Below are 14960 nucleotides of genomic sequence, written 5' to 3'. Positions count from 1 at the left end.
TCGTCTTCCACATAGTAGCCAGGCTCTTTATAGACCTGGGCTTCGTAAGCGAGAACTATTCACGAGGACCCGTCACAATAGATCTCCGCAGGTCGCAGTGACGTCAGAAGCTTGCATAGCACTGACCCCCACCTCTAAGAATAAGAATAGGTTAGTTGTATTTGCAACTAACCAAACTTAACCTTATTTAACTCAACCGAACCTAACCTAACCTAACCTAACTTTACATACCACATATCTTCTTCTTTGTTTTTTAATGGCCTTTTTATACCACATTTCGTTCTGTGGGTGTTGGTCTTCGGGTATTTTCTTAATAATAAGGTAATACTCATTGGATATATTTATCAAGTCACGTTTCTTCTCCACGTATTATTAAGCGGATGACTGAAAAGAATGCATGCATTCTGTTCAGAAGAAAGCGCGATCTACATTGTATCAACATTCCACGGGGGCCGCTGGCTGTCTCACCGTATAGGCGTACAACCCGCCCGAGGAGCCCCCAACGCGATACCTGACTACGTATGTAGGAGAGGAGCCATATTAGCTACTCACTGGCCAGCTCGGACAGGCAGAGGCGCGGGAACTCGTGGTCGCGCTGCGCCTCCAGCGGGGTCCTCCAGTGCAGGTCAACGATGTGCAGCTGCCAGCCGCGGGCGCGGCACGCCGTGCGCAGCTCCCGCCCCACCTCGGTGTGCAGCAGACCCTTCTCCACGCAGCAATCTGAAAAAAAAATCACTCCGTTTAATTCAATCAACCTATTAAGAGGATATGCGTCGGAAGAATGGTTTGATGAATAGTTATTTAAATGTAGTTTTTCTATCACTCTCTCGCAGATGCTGTGCGAAAAAGATAACGTCGGACTGATTATGCCCAGCAAAAAATGACAAAATCATGGTCCCGTATTCTCGTTTTCCGCACCCCAAATCAGAACTGATTTATTTTTTTAAAGTGTATCATACAGAAATTTTCTGTGTCGGAGTGTTTTGCTTTTTTCAAAACTAGCAGGAGAGAATTAGGCTCTTCGGGCCTCAGTTTTCGGCTTATCGTGCCTCGGTTGATTAGGATTTCGGTCACCTAGAAGTATCGTCCTTTTGGGCCTCATGTTTTTTTTTGTTCGAAGTAATTTAAATGTAATAAATAATAAACTATCACTCAAAATAATGTTACAAAAACCACGCAAAATGTGCAGAAATATTTAATATCCACGTAAAAAATATTGGCGAATAAGTGATTAAATTTTTTTTTTAAATAATAAGTGATTAAAAAAGGTAACGGTCAGCTGTAGCCGACAATTGAATACAATTTAAACATACGAAAATGACCCTGATTTAGCCGTGATATCACGATAATAAGGTTCAAATTCCTTTGCAAAAATTATCTATAAGGGAAAGACGCAACCAATCAATTCTAGAGTATTAATATTATAGATATTTGCATTCCGTACCTCCGAAGACGACAGTATCTGATACTGAAACAAACAAAAAACAAACGATAGGGCCACGCCAATGGTGGATATAGTGTGTAAATTATTTTGGATATTTATTTATCTATTTATTCATACAAAAATACACATTACAATAAAATAATAACGTATGCCTAACTTTATGAGGCCAAGAGCCCTGTGTTGAGTTGAGACACAACATAATGGAAAGTGGAAGCATGCATATTATTGAAGAAAATTAAAAACAACAATTACTACATAAACAAAAATTTTAATAAACATCTGAACAACCCGCTTAATAGCATGTATACAATGTCTCGCAGCAGTCTCCTGCAATTGTCTCTTCCCTTAGACAAAATCCAAACTCGTACGTTTTTCCTGAAAATGACTTTCATTTTGGAGAACTCGATATGTTCATCCAAATAATTGCTTTATTGCAATAATCCAGGGAATACTTTTGTAAGACGAAAAGTCAGATCGCGTATCCTCTTACGTAAAGACCCCTCAGAAATTTCTTCTAAACCATCCCGGCATAGCAGAGTTACCAGCTTCAACTCGCGGGGCGCCAAGTAGCTCAATCAAAAATAAATATCGACGTGCTGATAAGCAACGTGATAACAAATTCTCCCCATGATTGTCTATCGTATTCGCGATCACAATGAACATCCGTGAACACTTAATATTAAATGTCAAAATATTTACGTTTCGCGACACTGCGCAGTCACATATTTGAATTTCACCGATGTAAATATGGAAAATATTCGAGAACAGCTATTTTTATTTATTAATTTATTATTTATCACGCTATTTATTGCGTTATCAAGCCAAATGTCAAGAAAAGCAGTTGCCATAGTAATTGTAATTTAATTTTCATATTTGTTGTATTAGATACCCTTACTGTTTTGCAAATGCAATATATTGTATTATTTTTTATAGTAAACGCCGATTTTTCTCCAATGAGCTGTATTTATTTACAAGGAAAACCAAAAACAAACCGGCACGAGCGTTGACTTAGAGATTACACAAGCGTCGACTTATGACTGCGATAACTTAAGCGTGTGAAAACATTATTGAGAAGGGAATATGTAAGTCTAGGGATTTACAGGGCTTATGACCTGTCGTTGGCTGGTTTAAGTGGCCACTTTACACACTGTGTAACATTCACCATTCTGCCCATGTTTAAACATCCACATTTCCTCAACTCTTCCATCTGTTGACTTTTGTGCAGTAAAGGAGCTGAAACCTTTATTATGTGGGTGAGATTCATCCGGCTGAACCAAATCACCTACTTGGCAACCAGCTCCTTTACTTCACAAAAGTCAACAGATGAAAGAGTTGAGGAAATGAGGGTGTTTAAACATGGGCAGAATGGTGAGTGTTACGCAGTGTGTAAAATGGCCACTTAAACCAGCCAATGAATAATGTTTTTCCTCTCTGTTGCAATAAATTTCAATATGAATAGGAAGGAAATCCAGCCGGTTTGCAAGCATTTGGACATGCTCAAACATTGTTAAATGTTTATTATTGTTCATTGTGATCGCTCAAATGCTTAGCATGTTTTTAAGCACGACGATAGTTATTTGTGATTGAGCTACAGATGAGATCAGATCATATGACAATAATTACGATGAATTATACGCGCCTTGCCCTGAGCCGGGCATGCGGCTTCAAGTAGATCGTTCCTAGTGTGAATAAAGGTGGATATTCTACATATTATAGTATGTTCTGTACTCCAGCTGAAAGTGTGACATTGAGGCGACGCGACGTGCTACACTCGGAGCGACATTTGCATCTCAATGGGCGCTACTATTCACCTCGTAATATTGCCGTGGATCTCACTACACACACACACACACCCCCTCACACACACGCCTGCACGCCTACACACGACACACGACACACTACACACTACACACTACACACTACACAGACAGGTGACGGCCTGTGACGAAGCTAACACTTTGAACCCACGAAAAAGTCTATGCGAGTTCTCGACCTTTCGAGAACATAATTTTAGATAGTCGGAAGAAATCCACGGGTTTTGATAGCATCAAGAACGCAAAAGTTTGATAACTGCAAATCAGGGGTCAGTCTTCTATATAAGTGATTATGCGCAGCTTAACAACAAAAGCCATTTTCAGGAGGAGTGTACAAGTCTGGATTTTGTCTAACTTTTTAAAACTTTTTAAAAAACTTTTTTGTATTTTGTCAACTGCAAATCAGGGGCGTATTTTCTATATACGCGATTATGCGCAGCTCACCAACGAAAGCCATTTTCAGGAGGAGTGTACAAGTCTATTTTTCGTCTAACTTTTTAAAACTTAAAAAAAAAAATGTATTTTATGAACTGTAAATCAAGGGCGAATCGTCTATAAAAGCGATTATGCGCAGTTCACTAACGAAATGCATTTTCAAGAGGAGTGTGCAAGTCTGGATTTTGTCTAAGGGAAGAGACCATTGCAGGAAACAACAACTGCAAATCAGGGGCGAATCTTCTATACGAGCGATTATGCGCAGCTCACCAACGAAAGCCATTTTCAGGAGGAGTGTACAAGTCTGGATTTTGTCTAAGGAAAGAGACCATTGCAGGAGACAACAACTGCAAATCAGGGGCGAATCTTCTACACGAGCGATTATGCCCAGCTTACCAACGAAAGCCATTTTCAAGAGGAGTGTACAAGTCTGTGTTTTGCCTAAGGGAAGAGACTATTGCAGAAAACTGCTGCGAGATATTGCATAGATTTATATACTTTTAAACGTGTTGTCCAGATGTTTATTGAAATATAATATGTATTTTTATTTAATATTATTAAACTTTTATTTTTGCCATTATTGAATTATGTACGTGCTTCCACTTTCCATTATGTTGTATCCCAACTCAACTCAGGGCCCTTGGCCTCATAGAGTTTGGGCTACGTTATTATTGTATTTTTTTGTAATATGTAGGTATGTATTTGTATGAATAAAAAAATAAAAATTCGACTATGCATAATAATGGTTTACGGTAACTTTAATTGCAGAAAAACAAACAAATAATGACAATATTTTGAGATTGTCAAAGTGTTTGTCAACGACAGGTCATAAGCCCTGTAAATGCCTAGACTTCCACATTCCCTTCCCTAAACTGTTCTCCATCTCTGTTGTTATTTGGTCTAAGGAAATATGACCACATTTCTGATTATCGTAGGCAACTGAAATGACTCAAAATTAGACAGCGGAGAGACTATCACTCCCTCTCACTTCTGTTCAATGTACTTCATAGTCCTAACGTTCCTATATACCTGCGTGAAAAATCTCAACGCTTATCAGTTCGTGATTTACCTCTTCGTTCTAATTCTCAAGGCACTCTCTTAATACCCAACCACAATTCCTCTTTCTTCTCTAACTCATATTATAGTGTCCATGCGGCTCGACTGTGGAATCATCTCCCATCCACCATCAAAGATGTTACTATATTATCTCTGTTTCAATCACGGATGAAAAAACATCTCCTTTCTTTTTCTTAATCTCTCCTCCTTTCCTATTTCCTCTTTTTTCCTTTTTTCCATTGAGTAATAGTTTTGATTTAAGGTAATTTATAAACAAATTCGTTTATTTCTATTTTTATATACTTTTAGCTTTTTAATCTTTTTTTCTCTATTGAATATGTTCTGTAACTTGAATTATAAAAATAAAACTTTTATTTTATTGGTTGGTTGGAAGAAATCGATAGAAAAAAAAAGAAAGAAAAATTTGTTTTTGTAAACTTTAACATACAAACTTTTTTAATTTTAAGAAAATTTTGCAAAAACCGCACGTAAATCTGTCAAGCGAGACTAATAACGGCGATTCATTTATATATATATATATATATGGACTATGTAGAAACTAATTTATGATATTTTTTACAGCTTACTTGTAAATGAAATCACCGTTCGCTACTGCTTCATAGTATACACAAAAACAAGAAATAATTAATCGGAATTTCCAATGAAAATTCGGACCAAACAACATGTGTTTACTGTTTCAAACGCGCGTAAAAATACGTTGCTAGTATTATTGATTTTACAATCGCGTAATATAGCATTGTATTGTATATTGTAATTTGGGATGCTTTAGAATCTTGAAAAACATAGAAAAACTTGTAAAAACGTGAAATATTTCTAGGCAAAAGAGCTCGTTGATCAAATAAAACAAAATAATAATATTTAAGTATGGAATTCCACTGATTTTTAAATAAAAATCATTTTATCGAGAAATGTCTTCGGAAAACATCAATATTATGAAATATTACAGAAAAACTTCTGAGTAGAAACGAAAAATCTTTCTGGTAAACGCGGGAAAAGTTCTTAGTAGAATCTTCAAGTATTCCTGATTACCAGGAGAAAAGTTCTAAATCTTCATCTTCTTCTTCCTTTCTTCCACATCCGCTCCTAGGTGGAGCATGCAGACATCACCAGTTGCCTCCGGGAGACCCTATCGCCAGCCAGCATTTTCACCTCTTCCCGCGTCAATCCAGCGCCCCTTAGTTCCGCCGAATAAAGTCGAAAGATCGTCATCGACGGCCTTCCAGAACGCCGCGCCGTGAGCCCGCAGGTGTAAAGAAGAGGTAACTCGGGTTGAGGTTCTCCCGAGGCATGCGCAGCACGTGTCCGAGCCAGGTGCACCGCCGCATCCTCAAGACGCTCGTTACATAAGAGGCTGCTGCGACCGTTCTCGGACTTCAATATTAGTTATAAAATCGAACCACCTTATACCTAATATTCTTCTCAAGCACTTACTCTCAAAACTCAGAAGTTTGGCGTTTTGAACTTTGGTAAGGTGCTAAGATTCTACCCCAGTATTTATTACATGACATCGGAGGCACCAATGTAGGATTTTGGTGTGGTGTGATCGTGCACTAGTTGAAGGTTGACGGAAGACGCGAGGCTGATGTTTAATGCGTATTTATTGCACTTTGTTGTGAAGCACGAGAGCTGACGTGCTTTGGCTGAATCTTCGGGATGACTGACCTTACCGCGTTTCTTTGTTCTTCATTTCTCCTACCAAGGAACAAAATTAATGTACTAAAAGACGTTGCTCTTGTGTAGACAGACGTTTTATATACAATAATCTTAGTCTTGCAGAATATAATATTAAATATAAAATGATGACTTGCTTCATCGGTCGTTGCTCTATATTTCAGGTGAAATCATTGCACGTGTGTGTGTCATCGATCAATGAACTATGACCCCCACAAGTCCATCTAGAGTCTGTGGTTCTGGCTATATAACCAGCCCAGTTTCATTTCGTAGCCCAGGAATTTTAGGTTTTAAATATCAAATGTTTCATAACCAGCTGATTTTTGCACATGTGTCTAGATGTGGTACTCAATTATTACTCAAAACGCCCCGCCCCTCCCCCGCTTGCGTCTTGAGATATTTCATTATACAGGATGTCCGGTGGTATATTGTATACTTAAAACCATTCTAACTTTTAAACGCAAGCAGCTAGAATAATTTGGAGTATGGCATTTTAATCACAAAAAAACATTGGTCAAAAGAGCGGCGTTGTTTCGCTATCGAGGCGTAATTAAAATTGAATTTTTGCTCACTACGACGGTGGCGCTACGCAAATTCTGTAAAAGTTACAATATTTGAGGGATATTCCTGGGCTATCGGTGGCCTTAATCTCGCTCTTATCCAAGGTGGGTTCTTCTGTCTCTCAACGAAATACCCAGCACTCTCAGTTCTATAGCTCCTTGTGTCACTGATATTTTTTTAAGCAATTTTTTTTCTTGTAATAATATCAATAAGAGAATAAGAAGACCAGGTAATAAGTGGATACTGACCTTGGGAGTCAGCAGCCGAAACATAGATGACGATTTTCTTCATCTTGGTCTGCGGTCGCGCCTGACTAACTCTCCCCAGCATCAGCAGAAGGACGGTGTCGGGGAGGGCCTGCAACAAACTTGCTGTACTCACAATGTCCTTCCGGGCAAACAACGATGTGACTGCGAATTCGTCAAAAAACATTTTTATTTATTTAATCTCATCATCATCATCATAACCCAGTGGTGCATAGGATACTAAAGTTGTCAATTAAATGCAGCGTATATCGATCATCTGTAACAAGCGTCTGTCCAGGAACATAAAATATTGCATTGAAAGTACATTCCTTCACATACCCGAAACCGTTTTAAAAACCGTGGGTCTTCATATCGGTTTCACTCATACAAAAAAGCAAAGTTATTTTGTCAATAAACATCGCGATTTTAATTGAATTTCACTCTACTACTTTCACTGCCCCTTTTACTGTGAGTTAGGCAAATTATATGAAAGGCCTAAATCGGATATTGCTATTCATTCTCATGACCATATACGAATGGTAGCGCGTAAAATATTGCGGTGTAGAACCACCTTTTAAACAATAGTTCATGTCGACCTTTCCAGGAATCGAACCCGGGACCTCAAGCATGAAAGGCGCACGCGGCAACCACAACACTGCGGGGCAAACTTATCCCCACTCAATTTCCTGAAACCGGTCACTGGTTATTCCAAATTTGTGGAATTAATTACCACTCGTCTTTTATTCCTATGTTTAATATTTATTACTATGTCGGCCTCGTGGTGTAATGGTCAGCGCGTTAGCCTACCATGCGAGAGGTCTCGGGCTCAATTCCCGAGATGGTTGATATTATGAACTATTTATTGTTTTCACACCCAGAATATTTCATAGTCCCTGGACTGGTACCTGGGCCCCGATAACAATGGGAAGTTATTTACAAAGTAAATTTAAGTTTTCTGTATGAAAAGCAGAATATGCACACAGTTTTTTCCTTTAAACATGTTCAATTATAGGTTACCAATAAAGATACTTTAAATTTTCGAGCAAATATACTCATTTTCGTACACAAATATCGATTGTTCTTTATAGATAGTCAAAGATAACTCCATTAACTTCCCATTGTTATCAGGGCCCTGGACCGTAAGACTGATCACCTAACCTTCATATGACCAAAAATGATCAAGATACGCTGCGATTGGTGAACCAATAATAATAATAATAATAATCATGGTTTATTAACAGAAAATTACACTTTCTTCATCTACTACATACACACTTAGGTAATAGATTTCTCTGGATTATGTCCAGTCTGCCTAACAAGGTACAACCTGTTTTAAGGCAGACATTTTTATGCAAAAATAAACAATAACATGACTGCCTACTAGTTAATTTATAATAGAGTTATACAATATTTACAACAACAACAACAAACCATCCCCGTAAGGGGCTAAAACAGAGGGCAGAGAGGATAAAACGCCACAACACTCCATCTTTGCACACAGATCTCGCTTCCTCTACATTCATACATCTTCTCATGCACGCGCGCCGATTATTCCGACTTTTGACATGTCCATCTTCAAGTATTTGTTGGATTCGGTCATGCCATGTCTTTCTCGGTCTTCCTCTATTTCTGCATCCATCAACATTCGCATTGTAAATATTCTTAGCCGTTCTTTCGCTGTCCATTCGTTCTGCATGTCCAAACCAGCGCAGAGCTCCTTTCTTGATTTTGTCGAAAATGCTTGTCTCAGCCTTACATAATGTACGAATCTCAACATTTGTGCATCTATCGTAAATAGTTTTACCACACATTCGCCTGAGACATCGCATTTCGACAGCATTTAGCCTACTTTCATCCCTGTTTTTACAAGTCCATACTTCCCTCCCATACATCAAGGTCGGGACCGGGACTCCGTTGTGAACTGCCAATTTTGCATCTTGTGACAAACAATACAATATTTAAATATACCATTTATTATTTTAGAAGGTTTTTGAGTAAGTTTTCCGATTTTTCTCTACCTAAATCCTGCAACCATTTTTTTACGAATTTATTTAATAGATTTCGAGTCATGGTTTTGTAATGTTCGGGTAACATATTGAATATTTTGGAGCCCGGAAACATGAAATTTCTTTGCCCGAATTCAGAGTTTGCGGTAGACCCCATGACCCATCCTCGAGTTTGACTTCTGGTAGTGTGGGAATGTTCCTTTTGGGATTAGGTAGAATAATTTGCAAACACAAACATAATTATTCTAGATATAAATAACTGCCATATATCTAATATATTGAATTCCTCGAACAACTTGACGCTGGGAGGGTACCTGAAGGGCTTTTTAAAAATCATTTTAATAAGCGATATTTGATCAGGTTCGAGAGGTTTTAATATTGATGCAGTGCCCTATGCACCATTAGGCGCGGAAAGTGAATGATGATGATATTATGAAAATCTCTCTTCTTTACTCTATTTCCTCATCCCTTAACCTTCATATTGTTGTCTTATGTAATATATCCTTAAAACTCCTTGGATTTATTAACAGAAGCACAGCTGACTTCAAAAATATTAATACCCTTAAAACACTTTTCTGTTCCCTAGTTCACCCGCACCTGGAGTATTACTCTGTTATCTGGTCTCCATTTTATGATGTTCACATTGAGAATATTAAATCAGTTCAACGTCGATTTTTGAGAAAGATATGCCGGAGGTTGGGCTTATCCAGAGACCAAAATACGTATAATGAGCTAGAAACTAGCTTAAATTTATCTTCTCTTCAAAACCGTCGAAATAATCAGACCTTCTAGTCCTATTTAAAATTCTCAGTTCACTCTTTGATGCGCCTGAACTACTGAGCTCGATAAATTTAAATATCCCAACTAGAAACCTCAGACAAAACTTACTCTTTCATACCGATAGCCATAGAACTAACTATGGTTTTCATTCCCCTATGCCCAGAATTCATATGTCTGCCAACAAACATACCAGTCTTGATTTCTTTGATAACAAGTTGTCTTCTTTCAAACGATCACTAAATCAAATTCAATTAAAAACACCTCTCTCCCGCTTCCACCCCCACAAAGTCTACCATATACCATTGTGTCTTTCTACTTTTCTTTATAATAATTTTCTATGTTTATACATATTTATATATGTTCTTAAAAATGCCGATTAGGCGTATATATAAATAAAAAATATAAATTTTACTGTGTAACATGTTCTCTCATTATATTTGTGAAAAAGTTTAACTGGATGTACGTACTATTTTTTATATTTTATATTTTCATACATCAACTGTTGTTTTTCCTAAATAAAATAAAAGTACGAAAATCGCGATAAATCTGACCAACAAAGGTGGATATATGTCCCGTTTCCTTCACGTCGAGGTCGGGTGTAAAATAAACGAATGTAGTAATGATGGTGGGGATTACCTGAGTAGCGGTGGGCAAGCCGAGGGCCCCCAGCCTATCCAGGTCCGGGACGGGCGCGGGAGCCCCCACGGGAGAACTGAGGGACATGGAATCTGGAACAAATAACATTTTATTATTTAACCATTCTTATTTATATGCGCACATTTTTTTAAAGAGGCGTTTCTATTTCCTAATTATGTACCTTGAAGGATAAACCAATGACATAATTTATTTATTTATTTACGGACTTAGTTAGTCCATTTGACGTTAGTCAATACATTTCTTTATAATATAAATAGGAACAGTTGAAATAAAATGCAACTAAAAGAATTGAAGCTAGGACAAAAAACTCTATCATAATTACTACCTCGAGACAAGAACAGGGCCTCAATTGTGAACGCTATCTTCATCTGTATATGTCGAGACGGTATACTTAACTTCTGTACTATCTGTATCTTCCTCGGGATGTTCTACCTACTTGTCATATCGACATCATATGATCGAAACGAACCAATGAATGGTCGCAAAAAATAGTCCGTATTCCTTATTTCATCAACATTTAAAATCGTTCGCATTTATATTTTTAATAGGCTTCTGTGATAGAAAGTGCCCACTTCAAAGCGATTGTAACTCCAATAAATCCCAATTCAATCAAAAAATGCTTGCTTGAACATGATTTTTATATGACTTTTGACAATTACCAAGACGGTATGCTTAACGATCGTCTGTATTTATCTACCGAGAGATTAAAAAACTGGCTACTTTGACGTCTCGATACGTACACTCAGGAAGATAGTAAAACAGATAGAAAAATATAATAACTAAATTTGTTTTTTTTAATGGCAACATTTTACGCCTAGATGCTCTTAAATGTTAATAGGACAGGCATCTAGCCAATCAAGCCACTTCATCTAAACGCTCGTTTTCAAAACTGACAGTTGTCGGAATTTAATTCGACCAAAAAATATTTTTAATTTATCTCTCTTATTTTTAATAGGCTTTTAAGGAAAAAAGTTCCAACCTCAGAACGATAAAAAATTAAATAAATCGTAATCAAAGGAAAAATTGCTCGGTAGAACAACATTTTTGTCACTCTTAATGCGTGGATAAACGTATCGAGGGATGTCGCGAAAGCGATGAAACCGGTCACTGGATATTCCAAATTTGTGGATTAAAGTATCACTCGTGTTTTATTTATATAATAAATAACAAAATTGAAATAAAAGCTTCATGTTCCTTACCAAACGTTAAAAATACCTTAGGAATTACTATCAATATAAATCCCAAAATCACAAAAAATTAGTGGCCGTTTGTAATAAGCAAAGCTTGTCGGTAATTTTGGCTGAGAAAGCGTCTATTGCGGGGTTAACGCATTTTTGCAATATTGTCATCAGGATAGCCACATATTGATGTTAATTAAACAATACGTTAAGCATCTTAAAGCAGTTTTAGGTTGGTTTTAGTCCTGTAGCCCAATCACAAATAACTATCGACGTGCCAATAAGCGACGTGATAACAATTTCAAACCATGGTTGTTTATCGTATTCGCAATCACAATGAACATCCGTAAACACTTAATATTAAATATCAAAATATTTACGTTTCGCGGCACTGCACCATCACATATTTGAATTTCACCGATGTAAATATGGAAAATATTCCAAAACTGCTATTTTTATTTATTTATTATTATTTATCATGCTATATTTATTGCATTTAGCCGGCGCGGCGATTGGCAAGCCAAATGTCAATAAAATAAATTGTTAGATTACAGAATACCGGGAATGAATATGCATCACATTTTGATATATTTAGTTTATCTCTGCCTAACTTAAAAAATAAAGTGACCAACATATTTTTATCAAAAAGAGCAAATCATCTTCAGAAGATTGGGTTGGAATAGTTATAAATTGATTGATTACAGTATTTTGTTATTGTATAATTTCGTTAAAATATGTATGTATTTCAGGTAATTAATAATGTGTACAGTACGAGTATATTAATATTTCACACTCGATTTTATTTATTTTTTTTATTTTTATTTCTAAGCACTCTTTATACCACATATATGTAAATGGCAGAAATGCCGTATATAAATAAATAAATAAATAAAAGCAGTCGCCATAGTAATTGTAATTTAATTTTTACTTTTTTTGTATTAGATACTCCTTACTTTTTTGCAAATATCTTATTATTTTTTATAGTAAATGCCGATTTTTCGCCAATGAACTGTATTGATTTACGAGGAAAACAAAAAACAAACCGACACGAGCGTTGACTTAGAGATTACACACGCGTCGACTTATGACTGCGATAACTTAAGCATATTCGTTATTTAAATTTATTGCATAAGAGAGGGAAAACATTTTTGAGAAGGGAATATGTAAGTCTAGGTATTTACAGGGCTTATGACCTGTCATTGTCCGGTTTAAGTGGCCACTTTACACACTGCGTAACATTCACCATTCTGCCCATGTTTAAACATCCACATTTCCTCAACTCTTCTATCTGTTGACTTTTGTGAAGTTAAGGAGCCGAAACCTTTATTATGCGGGTGAGATTCATTGTGATCGCTTATCATTATTGTTCATTGTGATCGCTCAAATGCTAAGAATGTTTTTAAGCACGGCGATAGTTATCTGGATTTGCTACAGTTACATGATTTATTGTTAACACATATAGGTATTACAGAGGATTCGCAAGGTTTAACTCATTTAACTATCTTTTAAAGTAAGAATATCACTTTTGGATCATGAATCTGACTCCAACTCATTTTTGTCGATTTTGTAGCTCGACACATTTGTGCACAACGCCATCCATATAAGGGCTATGCGAGTTATTTTACACCGGGACAGATGTGCACCATCGGGGAGCTAAGGGTAAATGAGAAAACTATTATCAATCAACAGCCTTTTATACTTTTGTGCTTTGTTTTACATTACAAGATGTGTCGGTAGTTTGGCGCGAAAATAAAATGTACACAAATTGTTCTCACCCGATATGCTGGAGCCCGCCACGCCCTTCACCGCCTTGGCCAGGGGCGGCTTCTTGGGGGGCGCGGGCCCGGGGGCGCCGCCCCCCGCCGCGGGCTCGGGGGCGCTCCATGCGGAGGCCTCTATGGACGACTTCTTGCATGTCAGCTGATAAGACGGAGACCTGGAAGAGACGAGACAACATTTTAGTGAAAAACTCGCCGGTTTATTTATCATTCATTTATATAATTAGCAATAAAACTTCTTGGTTTAGTTTAACTATTTTATTATTTAATTTGACCAACGAGCGCTTTCGCCTAAGAAGGCATCTTCAAAACTGGTCAACCGAGAAGTTTTATTGATCATATTTTTTTTATTTTATCAAAATCATTAATTATGGTATTACAACAGAGATGGAGAACATTTTGGTAAAGGTAATATAGAAATCTAGGTATCTACAGGGTTTATGACCTGTCATTGGCTGGTTTAATCCAATCATATGTATTCACTAAAAAAAGTATACTGCGATAAAGCGACGACGGTTAAAACTATATAAAGTATAAAAATACTATATATTAAAATAAAAGAAATATGGAGATAGTGGGAAGGAAAAGAAGGAAATTGATAAGAAGTGGTGAATGATGATTGGGGGAAAGTAGGAGTGGAAAATTGCATTTGATTTAATGATTAAAAGCAAGAAAAGGGACAAAACGTCTGTTCTCTGTTATTCTGAATCGAGCCTATTAGTTCTCTTTTGTACCTATTATATGGAGTGTTAAATATTTCAAGACTATTCAAATTCTTGTTAAATGCTTCGCATGTACAAGGGATGGTAGAATGTTTCCGATGATTAGTTTTAATATCACGAATATAGAAAATATCAGACAGTCTTAACTTCACAAACATCAACAGATGAAATAATTGAAAGAATCTTCTTCCAAGTCGGTCCCTCAATGCTGAGGATCGTGATCACCATGAACACTTCTGAGTAGTCTGTTCCACTCCAGTCTGTCCTCAGCCCGACGAACGGACTCATCAAATTTTAGCTCCGTAGCCTCCTTTATTTGATCAGTCCATCTATATGGGGTTCTACCCCGGCTTCTCCTACGTTCAACTAGGCCAGACATTATTACCTTTTCTAGATTGTCTGGCTCCCGTGTAGCAATATTTCCAAAGAAAGACAGTATCCTTCTCAAACACACCATTGATAGACGAGTTGTGATATGGAGCTCTTCCAGTATCAATGCATTCGTCCTTCTGGCAGTCCAAGGCACTCGCAGCAGCCTTCTCCAACACCACATCTCGAATGCATCGATCCTCTTCCTCTCGTAGGCACGCAT

The 14960-nt window shown here is 37.2% G+C and overlaps 1 protein-coding gene across 1 annotated transcript in view; it reads right to left on the bottom strand.

Moving 5' to 3' along the window:
- Positions 1–14960, bottom strand: part of LOC148274682 (NACHT domain- and WD repeat-containing protein 1) — a 63143-nt gene that overhangs the window by 22991 nt on the left and 25192 nt on the right. Inside the window, exons 2-5 of the mRNA XM_088236776.1 lie at positions 13644–13804; positions 10670–10761; positions 7251–7359; positions 553–720 (exon numbers count right to left, since the gene is read on the bottom strand). Coding sequence (XP_088092902.1) covers positions 553–720; positions 7251–7359; positions 10670–10761; positions 13644–13804 — 530 coding nt within the window. The remainder of the gene's footprint in view (positions 1–552; positions 721–7250; positions 7360–10669; positions 10762–13643; positions 13805–14960) is intronic.

This window comes from Micrasema longulum, unplaced genomic scaffold (genome assembly GCF_059751315.1).
Source record: "Micrasema longulum isolate JH-2025_06_02 unplaced genomic scaffold, ASM5975131v1 h1tg001606l, whole genome shotgun sequence".
Taxonomy (NCBI): domain Eukaryota; kingdom Metazoa; phylum Arthropoda; class Insecta; order Trichoptera; family Brachycentridae; genus Micrasema; species Micrasema longulum.
This window is presented reverse-complemented; position numbering and strand designations above follow the sequence as displayed.